The sequence below is a fragment of the Epinephelus fuscoguttatus genome, linkage group LG5, assembly GCF_011397635.1.
Source record: "Epinephelus fuscoguttatus linkage group LG5, E.fuscoguttatus.final_Chr_v1".
Taxonomy (NCBI): Eukaryota; Metazoa; Chordata; class Actinopteri; order Perciformes; family Serranidae; genus Epinephelus; species Epinephelus fuscoguttatus.
The window spans coordinates 20,961,863-20,978,416 of record NC_064756.1 but is presented as its reverse complement, the minus strand read 5'-3'; the positions used below and the strand labels follow the sequence as shown (position 1 = coordinate 20,978,416).

At 41.0% G+C, this 16,554-nt stretch overlaps 1 protein-coding gene across 4 annotated transcripts in view; it reads right to left on the bottom strand.

The window, feature by feature from the left end:
* Positions 1-4,363: 4,363 nt before the first annotated feature.
* Positions 4,364-16,554, bottom strand: part of mcamb (melanoma cell adhesion molecule b) — a 52,359-nt gene continuing 40,168 nt past the window's right edge. Inside the window, exons 6-17 of one of the 4 annotated variants that reach the window (XM_049576058.1) lie at positions 16,361-16,540; positions 15,416-15,540; positions 15,139-15,274; positions 14,905-15,020; positions 13,614-13,755; positions 13,216-13,343; positions 11,671-11,812; positions 11,223-11,342; positions 9,978-10,028; positions 9,397-9,520; positions 7,791-7,902; positions 4,364-7,623 (exon numbers count right to left, since the gene is read on the bottom strand). In XM_049576058.1, the coding sequence (XP_049432015.1) occupies positions 7,621-7,623; positions 7,791-7,902; positions 9,397-9,520; positions 9,978-10,028; positions 11,223-11,342; positions 11,671-11,812; positions 13,216-13,343; positions 13,614-13,755; positions 14,905-15,020; positions 15,139-15,274; positions 15,416-15,540; positions 16,361-16,540 (1,379 nt within the window). In that variant the 3' untranslated portion in view covers positions 4,364-7,620. The remainder of the gene's footprint in view (positions 7,624-7,790; positions 7,903-9,396; positions 9,521-9,977; positions 10,029-11,222; positions 11,343-11,670; positions 11,813-13,215; positions 13,344-13,613; positions 13,756-14,904; positions 15,021-15,138; positions 15,275-15,415; positions 15,541-16,360; positions 16,541-16,554) is intronic. The other 3 variants (XM_049576059.1, XM_049576060.1, XM_049576061.1) reach the window with 3 other exon arrangements.

The following is a 16,554-nucleotide window of genomic DNA, read 5'->3' as shown; positions in this document are numbered from 1 at the left end:
GCCATCATGTGTGTCTCTTCTGTACATTTATATTCAAATGTGTTTAGCTTGTAGATTTCTTATCAAATGCAGGCAAAGAGTTAAAAGAAAAATGACATTTAAGACAACAATTTGTCTTTATATTTGTAAAAGCTAAACAATTTCCTGAGGATACACAAGCCATTAATGATAACTCAGTCATCTGCTTGACTTTTTATTACTTTGTTATGACGTGATGACACATACTATGCTTTAATATCTTTATGAGATCTTTATATTAACGAAACTATAACATTTTAATTAAATACTATGCTATAACACATTTTAAATAGCATTTCTCATGGCATACTATAAATGTTTTATTATTATACAATCACACACTATTCCACATTTGTGGAATATACAACTTACTGCATTATATTTTTATGGCATGCAATAGATGACTGTTTGAAATATTTTTTTCCACATCATACTACGATATTATACAATGATACTACTATATTTTTTAAGACTTTTGTGACATACTATGACATTGTTTATGACACATTCTACTTTGACTTTATGACATACACTATACTATGAATTTTTTGACATACTATAGTGTGAATGCTTTTGACATACTATACTATGCAATTTTTTGGCATGCTATACTAAGACCTTTTTATGACACACTATACTATGACATTTTTTGACATACTATACTATGGAATTTTTTTGCCATACTATATTATGAATTTTTTTAACATACTATACTATGACATTTTTATAACATACTATACTATGACATTTTTGACATCCTATGATTTTTTTTGACATGCTATACTATGACCTTTTTATGACATACGATGCTATGAATTTTTTTGACATACTATACTATGTCATTTTTTGAATACTATACTATGAATTTTTTTGCCATACTATATTATGACATTTTTATAACATACTATACTATGACTTTTTTTGACATACTATCCTATGAATTTTTTTAACATACTATACTATGACATTTTTTGAAATACTATACCATGAAATTGTTTGACATGCTATACCATGACTTTTTTAACATGCTAAACTATGACATGTTTTATGACACGCTATACTATGACATTTTTTGAGATACTATTCTTTACATCAGCAACACTTGTTTTTGGAACAATCTTATTCGAACTATTTGTATTACAACATTGTTTTAAATATTACATTTTTTTTGACATTTTTGTGGCATAAGAACTTATGAAAGTTTTTTATAAAATTGTTTTTATGGCATACTGTACTCTGAGAATTTCATATGACATTTTTTGTGACATGCTAACCCATGACATTTCCTATGACATTTTAACAATTGAACAATATTCCACTTTGGTATAGATCTTTTTCATGGCAGTTAAAAAGCAAAAAATGCTCTTTTGGGCCTAACAACATTAATGATGGCTGCATTCCATTTAGGTGAAATAATTCTGGGGATCATGTTCTCTCCCTGACATGACTTACCGGAACACTTAATAGAACATTGCCACCATTATTCTTATTATTTGCATCTATGCTGCTCCTGCTCGGATAAGTCAAAACATCTGCTGTGTAAAGGGTCGGCTGAGCAGGAGAGGTGAGGAGCTGGAAAGGACAACTGTTTTAGTGACTCTCCAGGCAGCATTGAAGTACAGATCTGATGAAACTCTCAGACAACACGATGATGCAACAAAGTGCTTTAAAGTGCAGGAGATGTTCAGAAAACTAAAAAAAAAAAAAAAAGAAAAAAAAAGAATTCTTTAAAACTAGCGAGCAGGTGGTCAGAACTTTCAGACAGGTTCAATACCTCAGCACTGGTCTTGAATGCTCAGTAATGCATTTGATAATTGCATTGAAAACCAAAATCTGATTTGACTGCCCATGAATCAAATCAGCATCATATAGACTCTTAGTAAACTTAGTAAAGCTGTCTGTGTACCGACACACTGCTAAAGATAAAACCTGTAATTTACTGTATGTCTGCAGGAGCACAACAACAATAACACCACGGTTTATTTGTCTGCATGATACAGTAAATGAATTAGTAAAGTTTTCATTACAGGCCTGTAATTTCCAGGGCAGAACTACACTGAACAAAAATATAAAATGCAACACTTTTGTTTTTGCTCTCATTTTTCATGAGCTGAACTCAAAGATCTAAAACATTTTCTATATACACAAAAGACCATTTCTCACAAATATTGTTCACAAATCTGTCTAAATCTGTGTTAGTGAACGCTTCTCCTTTGCCGAGATAATCCATCCCACCTCACAGGTGTGGCATATCAAGATGCTGATTAGACAGCATGAATATTGCACAGGTGTGCCTTAGGCTGGCCACAATAAAAGGCCACTCTGGAATGTGCAGTTTTGCTTTATCGGGGGTGTCTGGGGAGGTCAGAAAACCAGTCAGTATCTGGTGTGACCACCATTTGCCTCACACAGTGCAACACATCTCCTTCACATAGAGTGGATCAGGTTGTTGATTGTGGCCTGTGGAATGTTGGTCCACTCCTCTTCAATGGCTGCGCGAAGTTGCTGGATATTGGCAGGAACTGGAACATGCTGTCGTATACGCCGATCCAGAACATCCCAAACATGCTCAATGGGTGACATGTCCGGTGAGTATGCTGGCCATGCAAGAACTGGGATGTTTTCAGCTTCCAGGAATTGTGTACAGATCCTTGCAACATGGGGCCGTGCATTATCATGCTGCAACATGAGGTGATGGTCGTGGATGAATGGCACAACAATGGGCCTCAGGATCTCGTCACGATATCTCTGTGCATTCAAAATGCCATCAATAAAATGCACCTGTGTTCGTTGTCCATAACATACGCCTGCCCATACCATAACCCCACCGCCACCATGGGCCACTCGATCCACAGCGTTGACATCAGCAAACCGCCCCCCCACACGACGCCTCACATGCTGTCTGCCATCTGCCCTGAACAGTGAAAACTGGGATTCATCCATGAAGAGAACACCTCTCCAACGTGCCAGACGGCATCGAATGTGAGCATTTGCCCACTCAAGTCGGTTACGACGACGAACTGCAGTCAGGTCGAGACCCCGATGAGGACGACGAGCATGCAGATGAGCTTCCCTGAGACGGTTTCTGACAGATTGTGCAGAAATTCTTTGGTTATGCAAATCGATTGTTGAAGCAGCTGTCCGGGTGGCTGTCTCAGACGATCTTGGAGGTGAACATGCTGGATGTGGAGGTCCTGGGCTGGTGTGGTTACACGTGGTCTGCAGTTGTGAGGCCGGTTGGATGTACTGCCAAATTCTCTGAAATGCCTTTGGAGACAGCTTATGGTAGAGAAATGAACATTCAATTCACGGGCAACAGCTCTGGTGGACATTCCTGCAGTCCCTCAAAACTTGTGACATCTGTGGCATTGTGCTGTGTGATAAAACTGAACATTTTAGAGTGGCCTTTTATTGTGGCCAGCCTAAGGCACACCTGTGCAATAATCATGCTGTCTAATCAGCATCTTGATATGCCACACCTGTGAGGTGGGATGGATTATCTCGGCAAAGGAGAAGTGCTCACTAACACAGATTTAGACAGATTTGTAAACAATATTTGAGGGAAATGGTCTTTTGTGTATATAGAAAATGTTTTAGATCTTTGAGTTCAGCTCATGAAAAATGGGAGCAAAAACAAAAGTGTTGCATTTATATTTTTGTTCAGTGTGTTATTTCTTTTACTAATTGCAGGAAAAATAGATATTTCTTTTAAAGAAACATTTAATTTATGCCCACGTAAATATTAATTCATTGTTCATTTAATATCAGAAATTTAAATTTCCATATGTTGGGAGTAAGTGTCCCTGGCAGGGCTCAGCATTAGAGATAGGGTAAGGACCTCGGACATCCAGAGGGAGCTCGGAGTAGAGCCGCTGCTCCTTTGCATCAAAAGGGGTCAGTTGAGGTGGTTCAGGATGCCTCCTGGGCGCCTCCCATTGGTGGTGTTCCAGGAACATCCCACTGGTAGGAGGCTCAGGGGCAGACCCAGAACATGCTGGAGGAATCTCATCTGGCCTGGGAACACCTTGGGGTCCCCCAGGAGGAGCTGGAAAGCATTGCTGGAGAGAGGGACGTCTGGGGTGCTTTTCTTGGCCTGCTGCCCCTGCAACCCGGCCCCAGATAAGCGAATGAAAATGGATGGATGGATGGATGGATGGATGACATACCACTGCTCTTTCTGGGGCATCGTTCAAGGAAATTGTACAACTCTTACGCGAGACTTTTAAATCTGCAGACATTAAGATGTCTTTGTTTAGCAGCCTATGCCTCTACATTAAGTTGTGTAATAGGTAACTTAATGTCTAACTTACAATCATTTCAAGCTCTTCGTTTCATTTAACAGTCAATCTTTATTTGGTATAATTTTCAAAAACTACAAACAATGAATTTGTTGGTAAATTGGTTTCAATGTCATCAATGACATTAATTTCAACATTTCACAACTCCAAGGTATTTTACAGATTTTAAACATCCAAAACAATGTAACAGTGGTAGTTCGTAAAAACAGCAGAACGAAACTGACTGACAGAGGGAAGGAAGGGTGAGTATGGACATGCACATTACTGAGCACAGTGTGTCTTGGTTGTTGATTGTCTACAAACTTAATTTGCATATGTGGAGTCACAGTCATTCCCCCCTCTTCAGTAGTCACATACTGTAGTTAGTCTTCATGTCTGAGGGGGATTCTGTGTCTCTCTGGGATCCGACAGATTATTTCAAGTTTCAGTCAAAACATGAATTAATTACTTCATCAAACAGAAATGTGTCTTTTTCTCATGAGGAGGGCAACTTCATGCCGTGAGCCATTTTCACCATGGGCCAATAATCTGTTCCTCATCCTCCCTCTTCAAGAACTAAAAATAGCTAAACAAAAGAAATACTTTTCATTCACGTACAGTCACATTAAACAAAACCACTGTTTCACATTAGAGAAACACAACTGCATGAAGAACCACAAAGAAATCAGTGCACTGAACATTAAATAGAAACATAACTAACAATACAAATGATGATATTTCTACAGGCTTGGACTGAACTTCTAAGGCATCTGTAACTTTTTTACTTGGCTGTTGGCAATGCTTCAACTCAAACACACATAAAAAACATTTAAAAAAAATAGTCTGTGAAGGACAGAAACCATAAAATAAGCGAATAACAAATAATGTTAACCCTTCTATATCAAATGCTGAAGATTATTCACCCGTCTCGCACAAACATTGGTGACACTCTCTATGATTCCCATGTCTACACTGCATTATAAACATACTTCTACAGTGCTATGGGCTGATTATAATGCATTACAATTAGTTGTCAGCACCCATAAATAGTCATCATCCTTTATAAAATAATCAGAAGGCATTACAAAGCATTTTAAAATGACTTCTACGATTTAAGTAGCATAAAACTTAACTTCTGGTCACTCACGGACATTTTTGGCAAGCGCGTGTCTACAATACACTATGAGCATAGACAACAGTTTCAGGTAATATCCATAATTTGTGTCAGTTGAGTCTTTAGAGCAGGAATGTGTGCCATTAGTCGATGACTAGTCGGTTAAACTTAACAGGACACCCAGAGGAAAACGAGAGGAGTTCAGATCAGCATGCAAAACTAACCAGCGGCTCTGATCATCAAAGGCTCTTCCTCGCTCTCTCTGTTTCACACACGCATGTACAACCACACACACACACACACACTGGCTGGATGTCTACTTGTTAGGCTAAATGAGAGAGATGCTTTGGCTTGTTATTAGTTGAGCACACGGAGATCCGCAGACGCCTGGACATGAGTGTGTGTGTGTGTGTGTGTGTGTGTGTGGGGGGGGGGGGGGGGGGATGATGGAGATGATTCGGGACATTTTATACACAGTAAATAAATGTTATGTTTGCTATATGATGAGTTGTTGAGTGTTTTTTAAGACTGTGTGTAATATTCATAATGCACATTGCAAAGTGTCACACATTTCAGTGGGATTTAAAATATTATTTGGTTATTGAAAACTATGATGGATTTGAAATGACTTAAAATATATGCAATCCTTTTTGGGACAACATTTAACCTTATAGATTAAATTGTGCTTAATTTTGACTATTTTTTTTAAGTGTAGTCTGACTTTTAGAGTCTAATATTTAACTTCTGTTTACATGTCAAGTAAATTAGTCTAGAAATATCCCTACTTCTGAGTGAGTTTTTTGGGGAGAAACGCTACATTAGTGAAATGTAAATGTCCGTTGTTTAGTTGTTAATCATCAAACTGGAGTAAACAATTTCTGTAATGACCTGTCAAACAAAGACATTAATAATACAACATTTTGGGTGTTCTTTGGTAGATTTAATGATATGGTTTTTTTGCTTTACTTAAGCAAACAATGACCACTTGAAGTCACTTATAACCAGCCTGAGTAATGTTTCACTACTTTACTTAAAGCACCCAATGGCAGCGTAACTTCCTACACATTATAATGCATTAAGAGTGATTATAATCATTATAAAATGATTATCATGTTTCATAATTATTATAACACACTATGATCCTTGCATCAAAATGTCAGTGAGTGACCAGCAATACTGAAGCACTATGATACTTGACCTTATAAGTCATTATAAAATGCTTTATAATGTGGTATTGTTACAAAACATTACGAACAGTTATGAATGCTTATTATACAGTGCTATAAGCAGATTCTAAGTATGTTTATAATGCATTATAGTCATGGACATTATAGAAAGTGTAAAAATATCTTCTTCAATATGCACAATCTGTGAAGTGTAAGGACGAGCTGCAGAGAAGGGGAAACTATGAATGATGTGTGATTAAATGATCTGAACAGTTTGTTTTCAGAGCTAAAAGGAAAAACTTTGGTGAGGCTGTAACTGGCTATAGGAGGACACATCGCTGCATTCCCAAAGATTTCAGTGTACAGACTTATGCAAAACAGGAAACACAGACAAAGAAATGTTCAAAATAAAAACAAGACATCTACCTAAGCTCTTCTTGCTTCCCATAAAGAGCACCCAAACAAATGAAACACTATCGGGTCATTTATTTTTGGTTGTTTTTTTTCTATAGAGTTATTTTAAATAAAGAAATATATACATAGATTATAATATGTACACTTGATAAAGACCTGTTTCAGGCTGCTCTTCAGTGATTACTTTGCCTGAGGTGATGCGTAGTCGGGTATAAAAACAGTCTCTGGTCAATGCTGTGCTCAAATTATTGTTCTAAGGACAATCAGCAGTATACAAGGCTCGTGGTACTGAGAACTATAGGCGAAGGATAGTCCTTGGTTTAAAGGTAACAGAGTTACGTCATAGAGCGCTCAAATCACTCCTCATTAAAGCTAATTCCAACAGAAAAGTGCTGGATGTAAAGGACACTAAGCAAAAGCTGCAGCTTGGAGTCATTTGAGTCTCAGTCGTGCATCATGATATTAACTGACACACGACTGAGCTTCTCCATGACGTAACTCTGGGATAAGGAGCTGTGGTGGAAGCTTGAAGGCCTCGGCCGGTCTGAGCCTGAGAGGGAGGAACAGGAGCAGCTGTTGGTGTGTCTGCTGTCGCCTCTTCACTTCTGTACATCCAGGTACTCACCACTCTTTACTCCAGAGGGCAAATGCAGACATCACAACACAGAGACAAAGACAAGGGCGAGGGAGACAGGTGGAGTGGAGGGGGTGTACATATGTTAATAGTGTAATCAGATCAGCAGAAAAACAGCATCATCTCAGGCGACTTACAACCCGTTAAGTTAAACAGTAGATATCTACCTGGTCGCTGGGAGGCAGCTTTTCTCCGTTGACTCCGAGAAGCACGGCCTCCTCTGTGTTGTCGCTCTTCATCTCCACCACGATGTTATCTTTGCTGGACTTCTCTTTGGTGCTGTGAGACCAAAACAAACTCCTTAAAGTCATGTCTGTGTCCACCTGACAAACATTAGTCTTTTGTTCCCTCCTGTTTGCTGTTTTTGGTCACTACCAACTCCTCTTTAGCTGCTAAATGCTCCACTATGTTAACCAGCTAGCCATTTACTGTGTCGCTCTGCTGTTTCTGCTTGTGTTAGAGCTTTTAAACACTGAGCTAAAAGATGCTATGAAGCTCCACAGGGCTGAGAGGAACTGCAGAGTTGGTTATAATTATCTGCAGGTTCATCACTTCGAGCAGCACCTTTCACATTACATGTTGTCCATTGTAAATAATTAATAAATATTGATTACAATAGCTTTAACCGTGTGTTAATTACACATATGAGCATGCCTGTGTTGCTTGTAGTTGTGTTACATTATGTTATCTTAAACTTACAAAATTATCAGAGCCTTTTTTAGCAGTTTTCCCTCTGAATTTGTGTTTTACTTTATAGCTGATTTGAGGCCAGTTAGACCCTGATCACACAGAAGACATTCTGGCAGTTGAAGGCTCCTTTTTGTGATTGTTTTTTTAATGAGAATGAAGCTTTTTGCACACTGTTTTTGCGTTGCGATGCACCTCGTGTTTTTGCGCTCTTGGAGCCTGGCATTTTTGCCGTAGCTCTCTGAACTCCTCGAGTTATTCTTATTTCCCAGATCCGTGTGGGTACATGAGACCCTAAAAAAGAGGGTGGATCACGGGGAGCTTCACCTCCATGATGGCTGTTTACAGGCATATTTTAGGATGACTCAGGGGCAGTTTGACAACCTGCTGTCTAACGTTGGGCCGTATAGCTCTGGGTATCCAGCAACCGCTACCATCAGTTTCTCCTTCATTGTTTACCAACTGTAAACTTGTTGCTGTCACCACCGCAGAAGAGCCACCTCTCAAATTGTCAGATTGGACAACGGGTAGAAAAGAGTTCAGAGCCCTCTGGCAAAAATGCCAGGCTCCTAGAGCGCAGACACAGGACGTGCGTTGCAACGCAAAAAATGTGAGAAAAAAAGCTTCGTTCTCATTAAAAACAATTATAAAAAGGCGCCTCAAGCTGCTAAAATGCTTCCTGTGTGATAAAGGCCTTAGTCTGCTATCAAGTCAAACATTTCAGTTGGCACCGGACAAAACTCTCATATGGGTTCAGAGGTTTATCTGAAGACATTTAAAATGCACTGCTGGTGCATGCATGCATGGTGGTAAACAGCCTATGATGCTTAACATGCACCTCTGTATGTGTACAAGAAAAATATTGGGGAATCAACTCAAGAAAATGAATGTATGTATTTTTGTACTCCACTTCCTGTTTTGATCCTCTGCCATGCTGGTTTTCTTTCATGTCTTATTCTGTCTCCAAAAAACTGTCTGGGGACTCATTAAATATTTGATGTCCACTACAAGTGATGCAGGGTCTAGATGATTACAACATTATCACATCCTCACCCTTCACCCTTAAGTGGCTCTTGTTATACTTACAGGTCTTGTTTGCCGGACCGTCCACAGAGCTTGCCTTTTTTGTATAGGAAGTAGAGCACACTCCCCAAAATGGCCAGCAGCAGGATGCAGATGATGATGACTGCAATGATCACACCTCTGCCCTCTGGTGGAGAAGAAGCACAACAACAACAACAGGGTTTAACTCTGCAGCAGGATCATGAATGAGATGACGGCATGAGGCAGAAGAGTCGGATGCAGGATCGCACCAGGCAGGCTGTGCAGCATTCCACAGTGTAGGTACAGTACATAGCATTGAACAGCGTGTCTAAAGAGAGTGCAGCGCTAGCATCAATCAGGTGACCTTAACCTGGCAACCTAAAGAAAGGAGGTCATTCAGGAATGTAGGAGGAGAGGTGCGTTTACATGTGACAACATGCACAGGAAGAAGATGAACAACTCAATGATTGTTTGATGTTTTGTTCATCAGGAGAGAGAGAGGGGGGTCTGATGAATGCTGGGAGGTGAGAGAGAGGGAGGTGCTGTGGAGGAGAAGTGGAAGGAAGCTTGTTGCCTTGAGATGGAGAGGTGAGGCAGAGTCTTCAGCAGCGTAACTTACAAACCTTGTTTGACTTTCTTTGGGGATTGCTTTGGGATAGCTGTTTCTGCTTTGACTGAGAAAAACAACATGAGCATAATTATCAGTGGGTGGCTGGGTGTGTTAAATAACTCCTATCAGCAGGCCTCACACACACACGCACACGCGCACACACACACACACACACACACACACACACACACACACACACACACACAAACAAAAATAAACTCCTTCTCACTCGCTCTGTTGCTCACACACTCACACACAAACAGTTTAGACCTTCAGCAGAGGCCTGGACTGAACACGACTAATGTTTAATTTGAGAGGACATTATCTGTGACTTGAAGCTAAACATCGAGCCTGATTGGCCGACTGTGGTCAGTAGCACAACAGTCATTTCCCAGGGCAGCTCTGTTTGATCTCATTTAACCAGCGCTTTGCCAGAAAAGACGACCCAGAACACTTTTCCTCTGAGGGGCTGAAAATTTCCTGGCATGGTGTACAAGAGAGAGTGGAGGCAGGAGGAGGCGGCACCCGTAATGGGAGTCAGGAGACTCGCTCTGAGTGCATTTAAAGCATCAGCTGCTTTCTAAAGTCACACTGATGCTTGTGTGTGTTCGTGGTTGTGAACTGTGTGTCCATCTGCACGCCATTATTGCTAACAGGAATGCAATACTCATTCCTCATAACACTGCAGCAGGCAGAAGGTGAACCACGTCAATCCTTTTTATCTGATTCAACTGATTATTGATAATAGATAATTTGTTAAACTCATATTAAAAAGACCGCATATTAGCAAATTAAGTTTAATTACCCAATAACTTCAACAGAAAGTGAAAGCTGTGCCAACACATAAGTCAATAAGACACCCTGCAGCGATGACAGTACATCACCCATTAGAGACTACAAATACTTCGTAGAAACCAGTTTTTAATCAGTGATCACTAACCAACACGGCTGTAATGACCTCTCAGTCATGCCAGTGTGGTAATTGCTGCAGCCTTCAGGTGCTTTCAAGTTTTCCTCTCTCACTCTCATTCTTTCTGTCTGACTCACAGAAAAAAGACTCAGCCGGCTGTGAAAGAAAGGAAGTGTGTGAACCAAGTGACTTGCAGATAATAACCGTTACTGACAGGTGAGGCATCACACTCACTCTCAGTCAAATCCTTCTCATGGGCTTTCTTTAGATACGAGTAGTTTTCTAAACTTTTTCTCGTTGATTTGACTTGAGTGGTGCGAGGCAGACAGTGCATGACTGTGGTCTTACCTGTGGCGGAGGAAATGGTAGTGGTAGTGGTAGTTGTAGTGGTAGTGCTACTAGTAGTGCTACTAGAGGCGCTACTAGTAGGGGTACTAGCAGTGGTGGCTGTTGTTGTGGTGTTTATAGCTGAAAACAGGTAGAGGCACAGAAGGGAGGACACTCCCTGTTAACACACTGGGGGAAGAGGGGAGCACATTTAACAGCCGCACAGCTTCACAGCGTCTCGTCCGAAACAACAACAGCACTGATTGAAATGTCACAGGCAACACTTTACTGTACACGGCAGAGCTCGAGGCCTTCAGACCAAGTAAAAATAAACACAGAGGTGACACACACGAGAGGGGGAGGAAGAGAAGGAAAAGGGGGGGCGGCGAAGAGGACAACAGATAGACACATACACTCAAATAAACACAAAGAGCAGACACAGGAAACACAAGCGGCAGGAGGAACTCACTGGCTGTGATGCTGAAGGTCACCGCGGCAGTGCCAAACTCGTTAGAGGCATTGCAGAAGGCAGTGATGTCAGAGGTGACCTTGATGCTGACCACACTCTGAACGCCGTCGTCGGTGTCTGTTTGGGAGGCTGACTTGAGGATCTGGCAGAAAAACACACAGTTAAAGGCAGAGGAAAAAAGGTCAACAGGTGGAGAAGTTTTCCCTTTCCTCTGTGTAGGTCAGATTTTAAAGAGTTCAGTGCATCCTGTCACAGACTGAAGACGGGTGCATCATCTCTCTGAAATGCAACTAAACCAACCTTTAGAGGCAGCTGACAGCACCTATCTCAGGCCAATCAAGAAGTTAAACCCACAAACACGCAACAAAAATGTGCTCGAGTTTTATCAGAATGAGTGGTGTTGAGAATATCATGCTTACATCAACAAGATAGAGAGTCTACAGCCATGGCATTGGCATTATGAGACTGTACTTTAGTACAGTGGTGCTTTGAGCCACATGCTAACACTAGCATGGCAACATGCTCCAAAAAATGTTGACATGCTGACGTTTAGAAGACGCTTACCACGTTCACCGTTTTAGTTAAGCTAATTAGCGTTAAACACAAAGTACATCAAACAGAAATCCATCTAGTAGATGTTTGGATATTTCACTGGATACAGTAAGTAAGAATTTTGAGCTGCTGGTGACGACAGATAAAAAGTCAGGGCATCACTGAAGTTATTAGCATACATCCTCTCTGTGCCATATACAGATGTACCAAACTTTATGGTATAGTTGCTGAGATATTTTTGCGTGCTTTCAGACCTAGAGTTGTCTTGCTTTGGTCTAAATCAGGGACTTTTGTCACAAAGTTGCATAATTGCCTAGAGTTGGTTCGTGTTCTCACCGCAGCATTTACAAGCGGACCAAATCAAATGCCGTGCACGAGAAAGCTGAAAATCCAGGAAGTAAACAAAACGTTCAAGTACACTTGCAAGATAAATGTGACACTTTCTAATGTCACAATGGAGGGACAACTACGCAGGTTGATTTTAGCGCTGGTCATCATGGACTATATTGATGTCATTGTAGTAGAAAACAATGTTTTGATGCATTGGATGTGCTGAATGTGCATATTAAGGCAGTACAGGAGGAGGTGCACATTAATAATCCTCCAGGACTGTAACATGCTCATGTTTAACCCAAACAATGTGTCATATGACTGCAGTTGGTTCGGATTCAAGGTCGGAACACGTTCTCACCACAAACGAATTGCACCAGTGTTCATTTGTAACCAGACTGAGGCCACCTCTGCAAGAAGGTCTCGGTCCAGTTGTTTTGGTGTGCACCGGAGTGCGATTGCTGTGTTCGCACCAGCCCAAATGAACCACACTTACAGGGCAAACAAACTGGAGTTCGATTGAACCGAACCAAACAGGGCAGGTGTGAAAGCACCCTTAGTATCGACTACAGTGGGAGACCAGATGAATAAGCTTGAATTAATGTCCCAGTCAGAACAATTTCTGTACAATAAATACTTGAACCCAGCTTCCCTCAGCTGTACCTTTCCATCAGAGGTGGTCCAGACAATACTGGGAGCAGGGAAACCTCTGGCAGTGCAGCTCAGATCGACTGTGTTCTCAAAACTCTCCTCCATCATTGTGTGCTCTGGCTGCATGATCTCTGGTGGGCCTGCAGAGAGATGAGCAAGATTAATAACCTTAACAAGTTCTCCCATGACCATAACTACTCTAACCACTAACAATACCTGGTGCAAACACACAGATACATCTTTCCTTTAAAATCTGCCACACTAACCAAAAAATACAACTGAAACTACACAACAATGTGACAAAACTAATCATATATAAATGCATATAGAAACTAACATTACATTAAACATTATATCAGGACTAGAGAGCTATTTAATATTCAGGACACAGTTTCTGTGATCAGATTTACCCTCGACATAAACATGAAGTGTCCCACTGGTTTCCATTCCCTCGATCTCAGGAACAGTCACCACGCACATGTACGTCCCTGCCGTGTCGAACATAGCGTCCTTAAGTGTCAAAATGTTACCCATTGAAACCTCTGCTCCATCCTACACAAACACACACAGGGACACAAAAACATTTAACACACACTGCTATGCACATGTGGATACAAAGCAGGGATTGCCAGTGTACTAGTTTTTAATAGATCTGATGGCTGCTTTAAGGAACTTTTTACAAAAAGTTGTGCAGAAAATTTTACGATCACCTTTCACAAAATTTAAAGTCCTATTTTTACAAAAAACCTGAACTTTCACTGACCTTTTGATACACGCTCAATCGTGAGAAAAAGTAATGACAAATTGATATTCTATTGTCTTTTAGACAAGCTGCTGCCAACAAAACGGTCAAATCAAATCAAGAATTATTTTTTATTTTCAGACTTCCTGATTGGCCGCCTTTTACTTTGCCGCAAGCTGAACTCTCGTACCGACGGTTGAGTCTGCACCTCCTAAAAATAAGCCACTGACTCCATGACTCTACCTGGAGACTGCAGAGAAATTAAATTTGTTCTTAAATCAGATCTCGACAACAGACCGTCCACACTGTTATTTGCAACTGATTAGATCGGATTTGTGTGTCCAGACATCACCAACCTATCTATCTGTGGTAATGACGCGGGCATCAGTAACTACGCAGCAAGGATAGTGATGCAACTTTTCAATGCAGACGCATGAGAAGTAGAGGTCCATCATTTCACCCTCCAAACAATCGCCTGTCACATTGCGGTTATTTATTTTTAATTTATTACGGCGTCTGTCTGGGACTGTGGTTCTCCAAGTTGCCCCCTTTAGTGCTCTGTTAATAGAAACATGGATTCTGCTCAGCACTTCCATCACTCCGGATGTGAAGTTGTTGTGTGCTCATCAAAGACACTTTGAAATCCAATTCTAGCAGCCCGAACATCCAGACTGAGATATATATGTAGAAATCCACTGTTATTCACATTTCAAACGCCCTCCAAATGTAGCTAGGATCTGATTTGCAAAAACTGCATTTCATTTGTATTTTTACTGCCCAAACTTTCTAAACCTGACCTGCAACCCGATTCAAATGTTTCACACAGTACCCATTCGCACCAAAACAGTAGAGTGACCAGTCTCCAAAATGTATGAGTAATAATTGGGGTGCTGGTATATCTATGAGACTTAATATTGTTGCTGTTTGTGTAATTGTATTGTACTGCATGTACGTATGACCTTAAACCAGACAGTCTGTGTTTGGAGCGAGGAGAGGGCATTGCAGGTGGCCTTCAGCTCGTTTCCCTGGGGTACCACAGTCATGTCTCCAGGCCTCACAACAGCAGGATCGAGGTCTACACACACACCGCAGAGAGGGAGAGCAAAGGTTAAAATCAGGCATGTATCATAGCACTGCTGGTCAAATGTATGCTTATATAATGGTCACAAATCATATCAGTGCAGATTCCTTACAGTTTACAAACACAGAAATTTGTCCCGTGACGTCCTCAAAGGTGTCCGTGTCCGTAGAGGTGCATATGTAATCTCCACTGTCACGACGAGTCACATTCGCCAGCAGCAGCGTCTTGCCTTCATGATCTTTACCATCCTACAAAAAGCCCAAGTAATCTGATCAACTAATAAACTTTAATTCGGATATTTTTAAGTCAACAACTCTTTCTGCTGAGGGGACTTGTTGCTGCTTTTGCATGTGCATGAATACTGAGTGCAAAAGGGTAGATTTTCTTACATGACTGATTGTTACGAGGGAGGATGGCTTATTCCCATTGCCACGGCATTGAATCTCGACCGAGTCCCCTTCTTTGATTTTGCCCTTTGGTGACTCCACCCAAACACTCACAGCTGTGGAGGGGTCTGAAACAGAGAGAGGAAGTCAAGGTCAGACCACAAACCTGAACTTAAAAAGTTGTAGGAGGTTTATGTGACAGCCACAAACCATCCTGGCAGCAAACTACACTAGATCTCCAACTGCGCTGCTTCTGACTACACTGGGAAACCAGTGAGGGATTGTTGCTGCACTGGGGAAAGGTTGGAGGGTCTTCACCTCTCTGTACATTATGCCCTCCTGATGAAAGGTGAAAAGAGGCAACTTTTGTTTTATTTTGTTTAAACCCAAATTAAATTAAATCAATATAACGTAGTGTTTCTAACACTTGCAAGCTGTTAACATGGGGATCTTCCCCGTGTTGAGCATTCATCCCATTTGACATGCACTCAACATAAGTTCAGCCCTGTTAGTTCAAATTAAGGAAAGTTTTAATAATATTTTAGACAGACGTGTGCCTCTAATCTTGTGAACTTTGTGGCACCAGGCTCTTTTCTGTTTCTAAATGACCTAAGTGCACAAAGCAAGGTCCATGAGGAAATCACTTTTCAATTTGGTGTTGAAGAACTTAATGGGGCTGCACAGAGCCGTGACCTCAACCCCATACAACAACCATGAAAGCCGGCTGTAGTTGCAGTTATCACCCAAAATCAGCATCTGACTTTACTCATGCTGTTGTGGCTTTAATACACACTGTATTATATATAGGCGTAATATTCTGGTGTTCACATAGATTGATATTGTGTATGGGGCAGCTGGTGTCACTTTTTAAAACTGTCTCCCATTGAAAAGAGGATGTGGTCTCATGGTGCACAATGACACTGGTGTTATACTATGTGTGAAACTCACAGTATACAGTGATGTTAATACGTTCGGACTCCAGCATCCCCACTCCTCCGGGAACAAAGTAGGTGATCTCGCAGTAGAACTGATCATCTTTGTCTTCCTTCATCACCATCATGCTCAGCTCGCTCTTCACTGAGTAGAGACCGGTGGATTCAGTAGTGGTGCTGGGCATCACCAACACCCCTGGAGGACAAAAA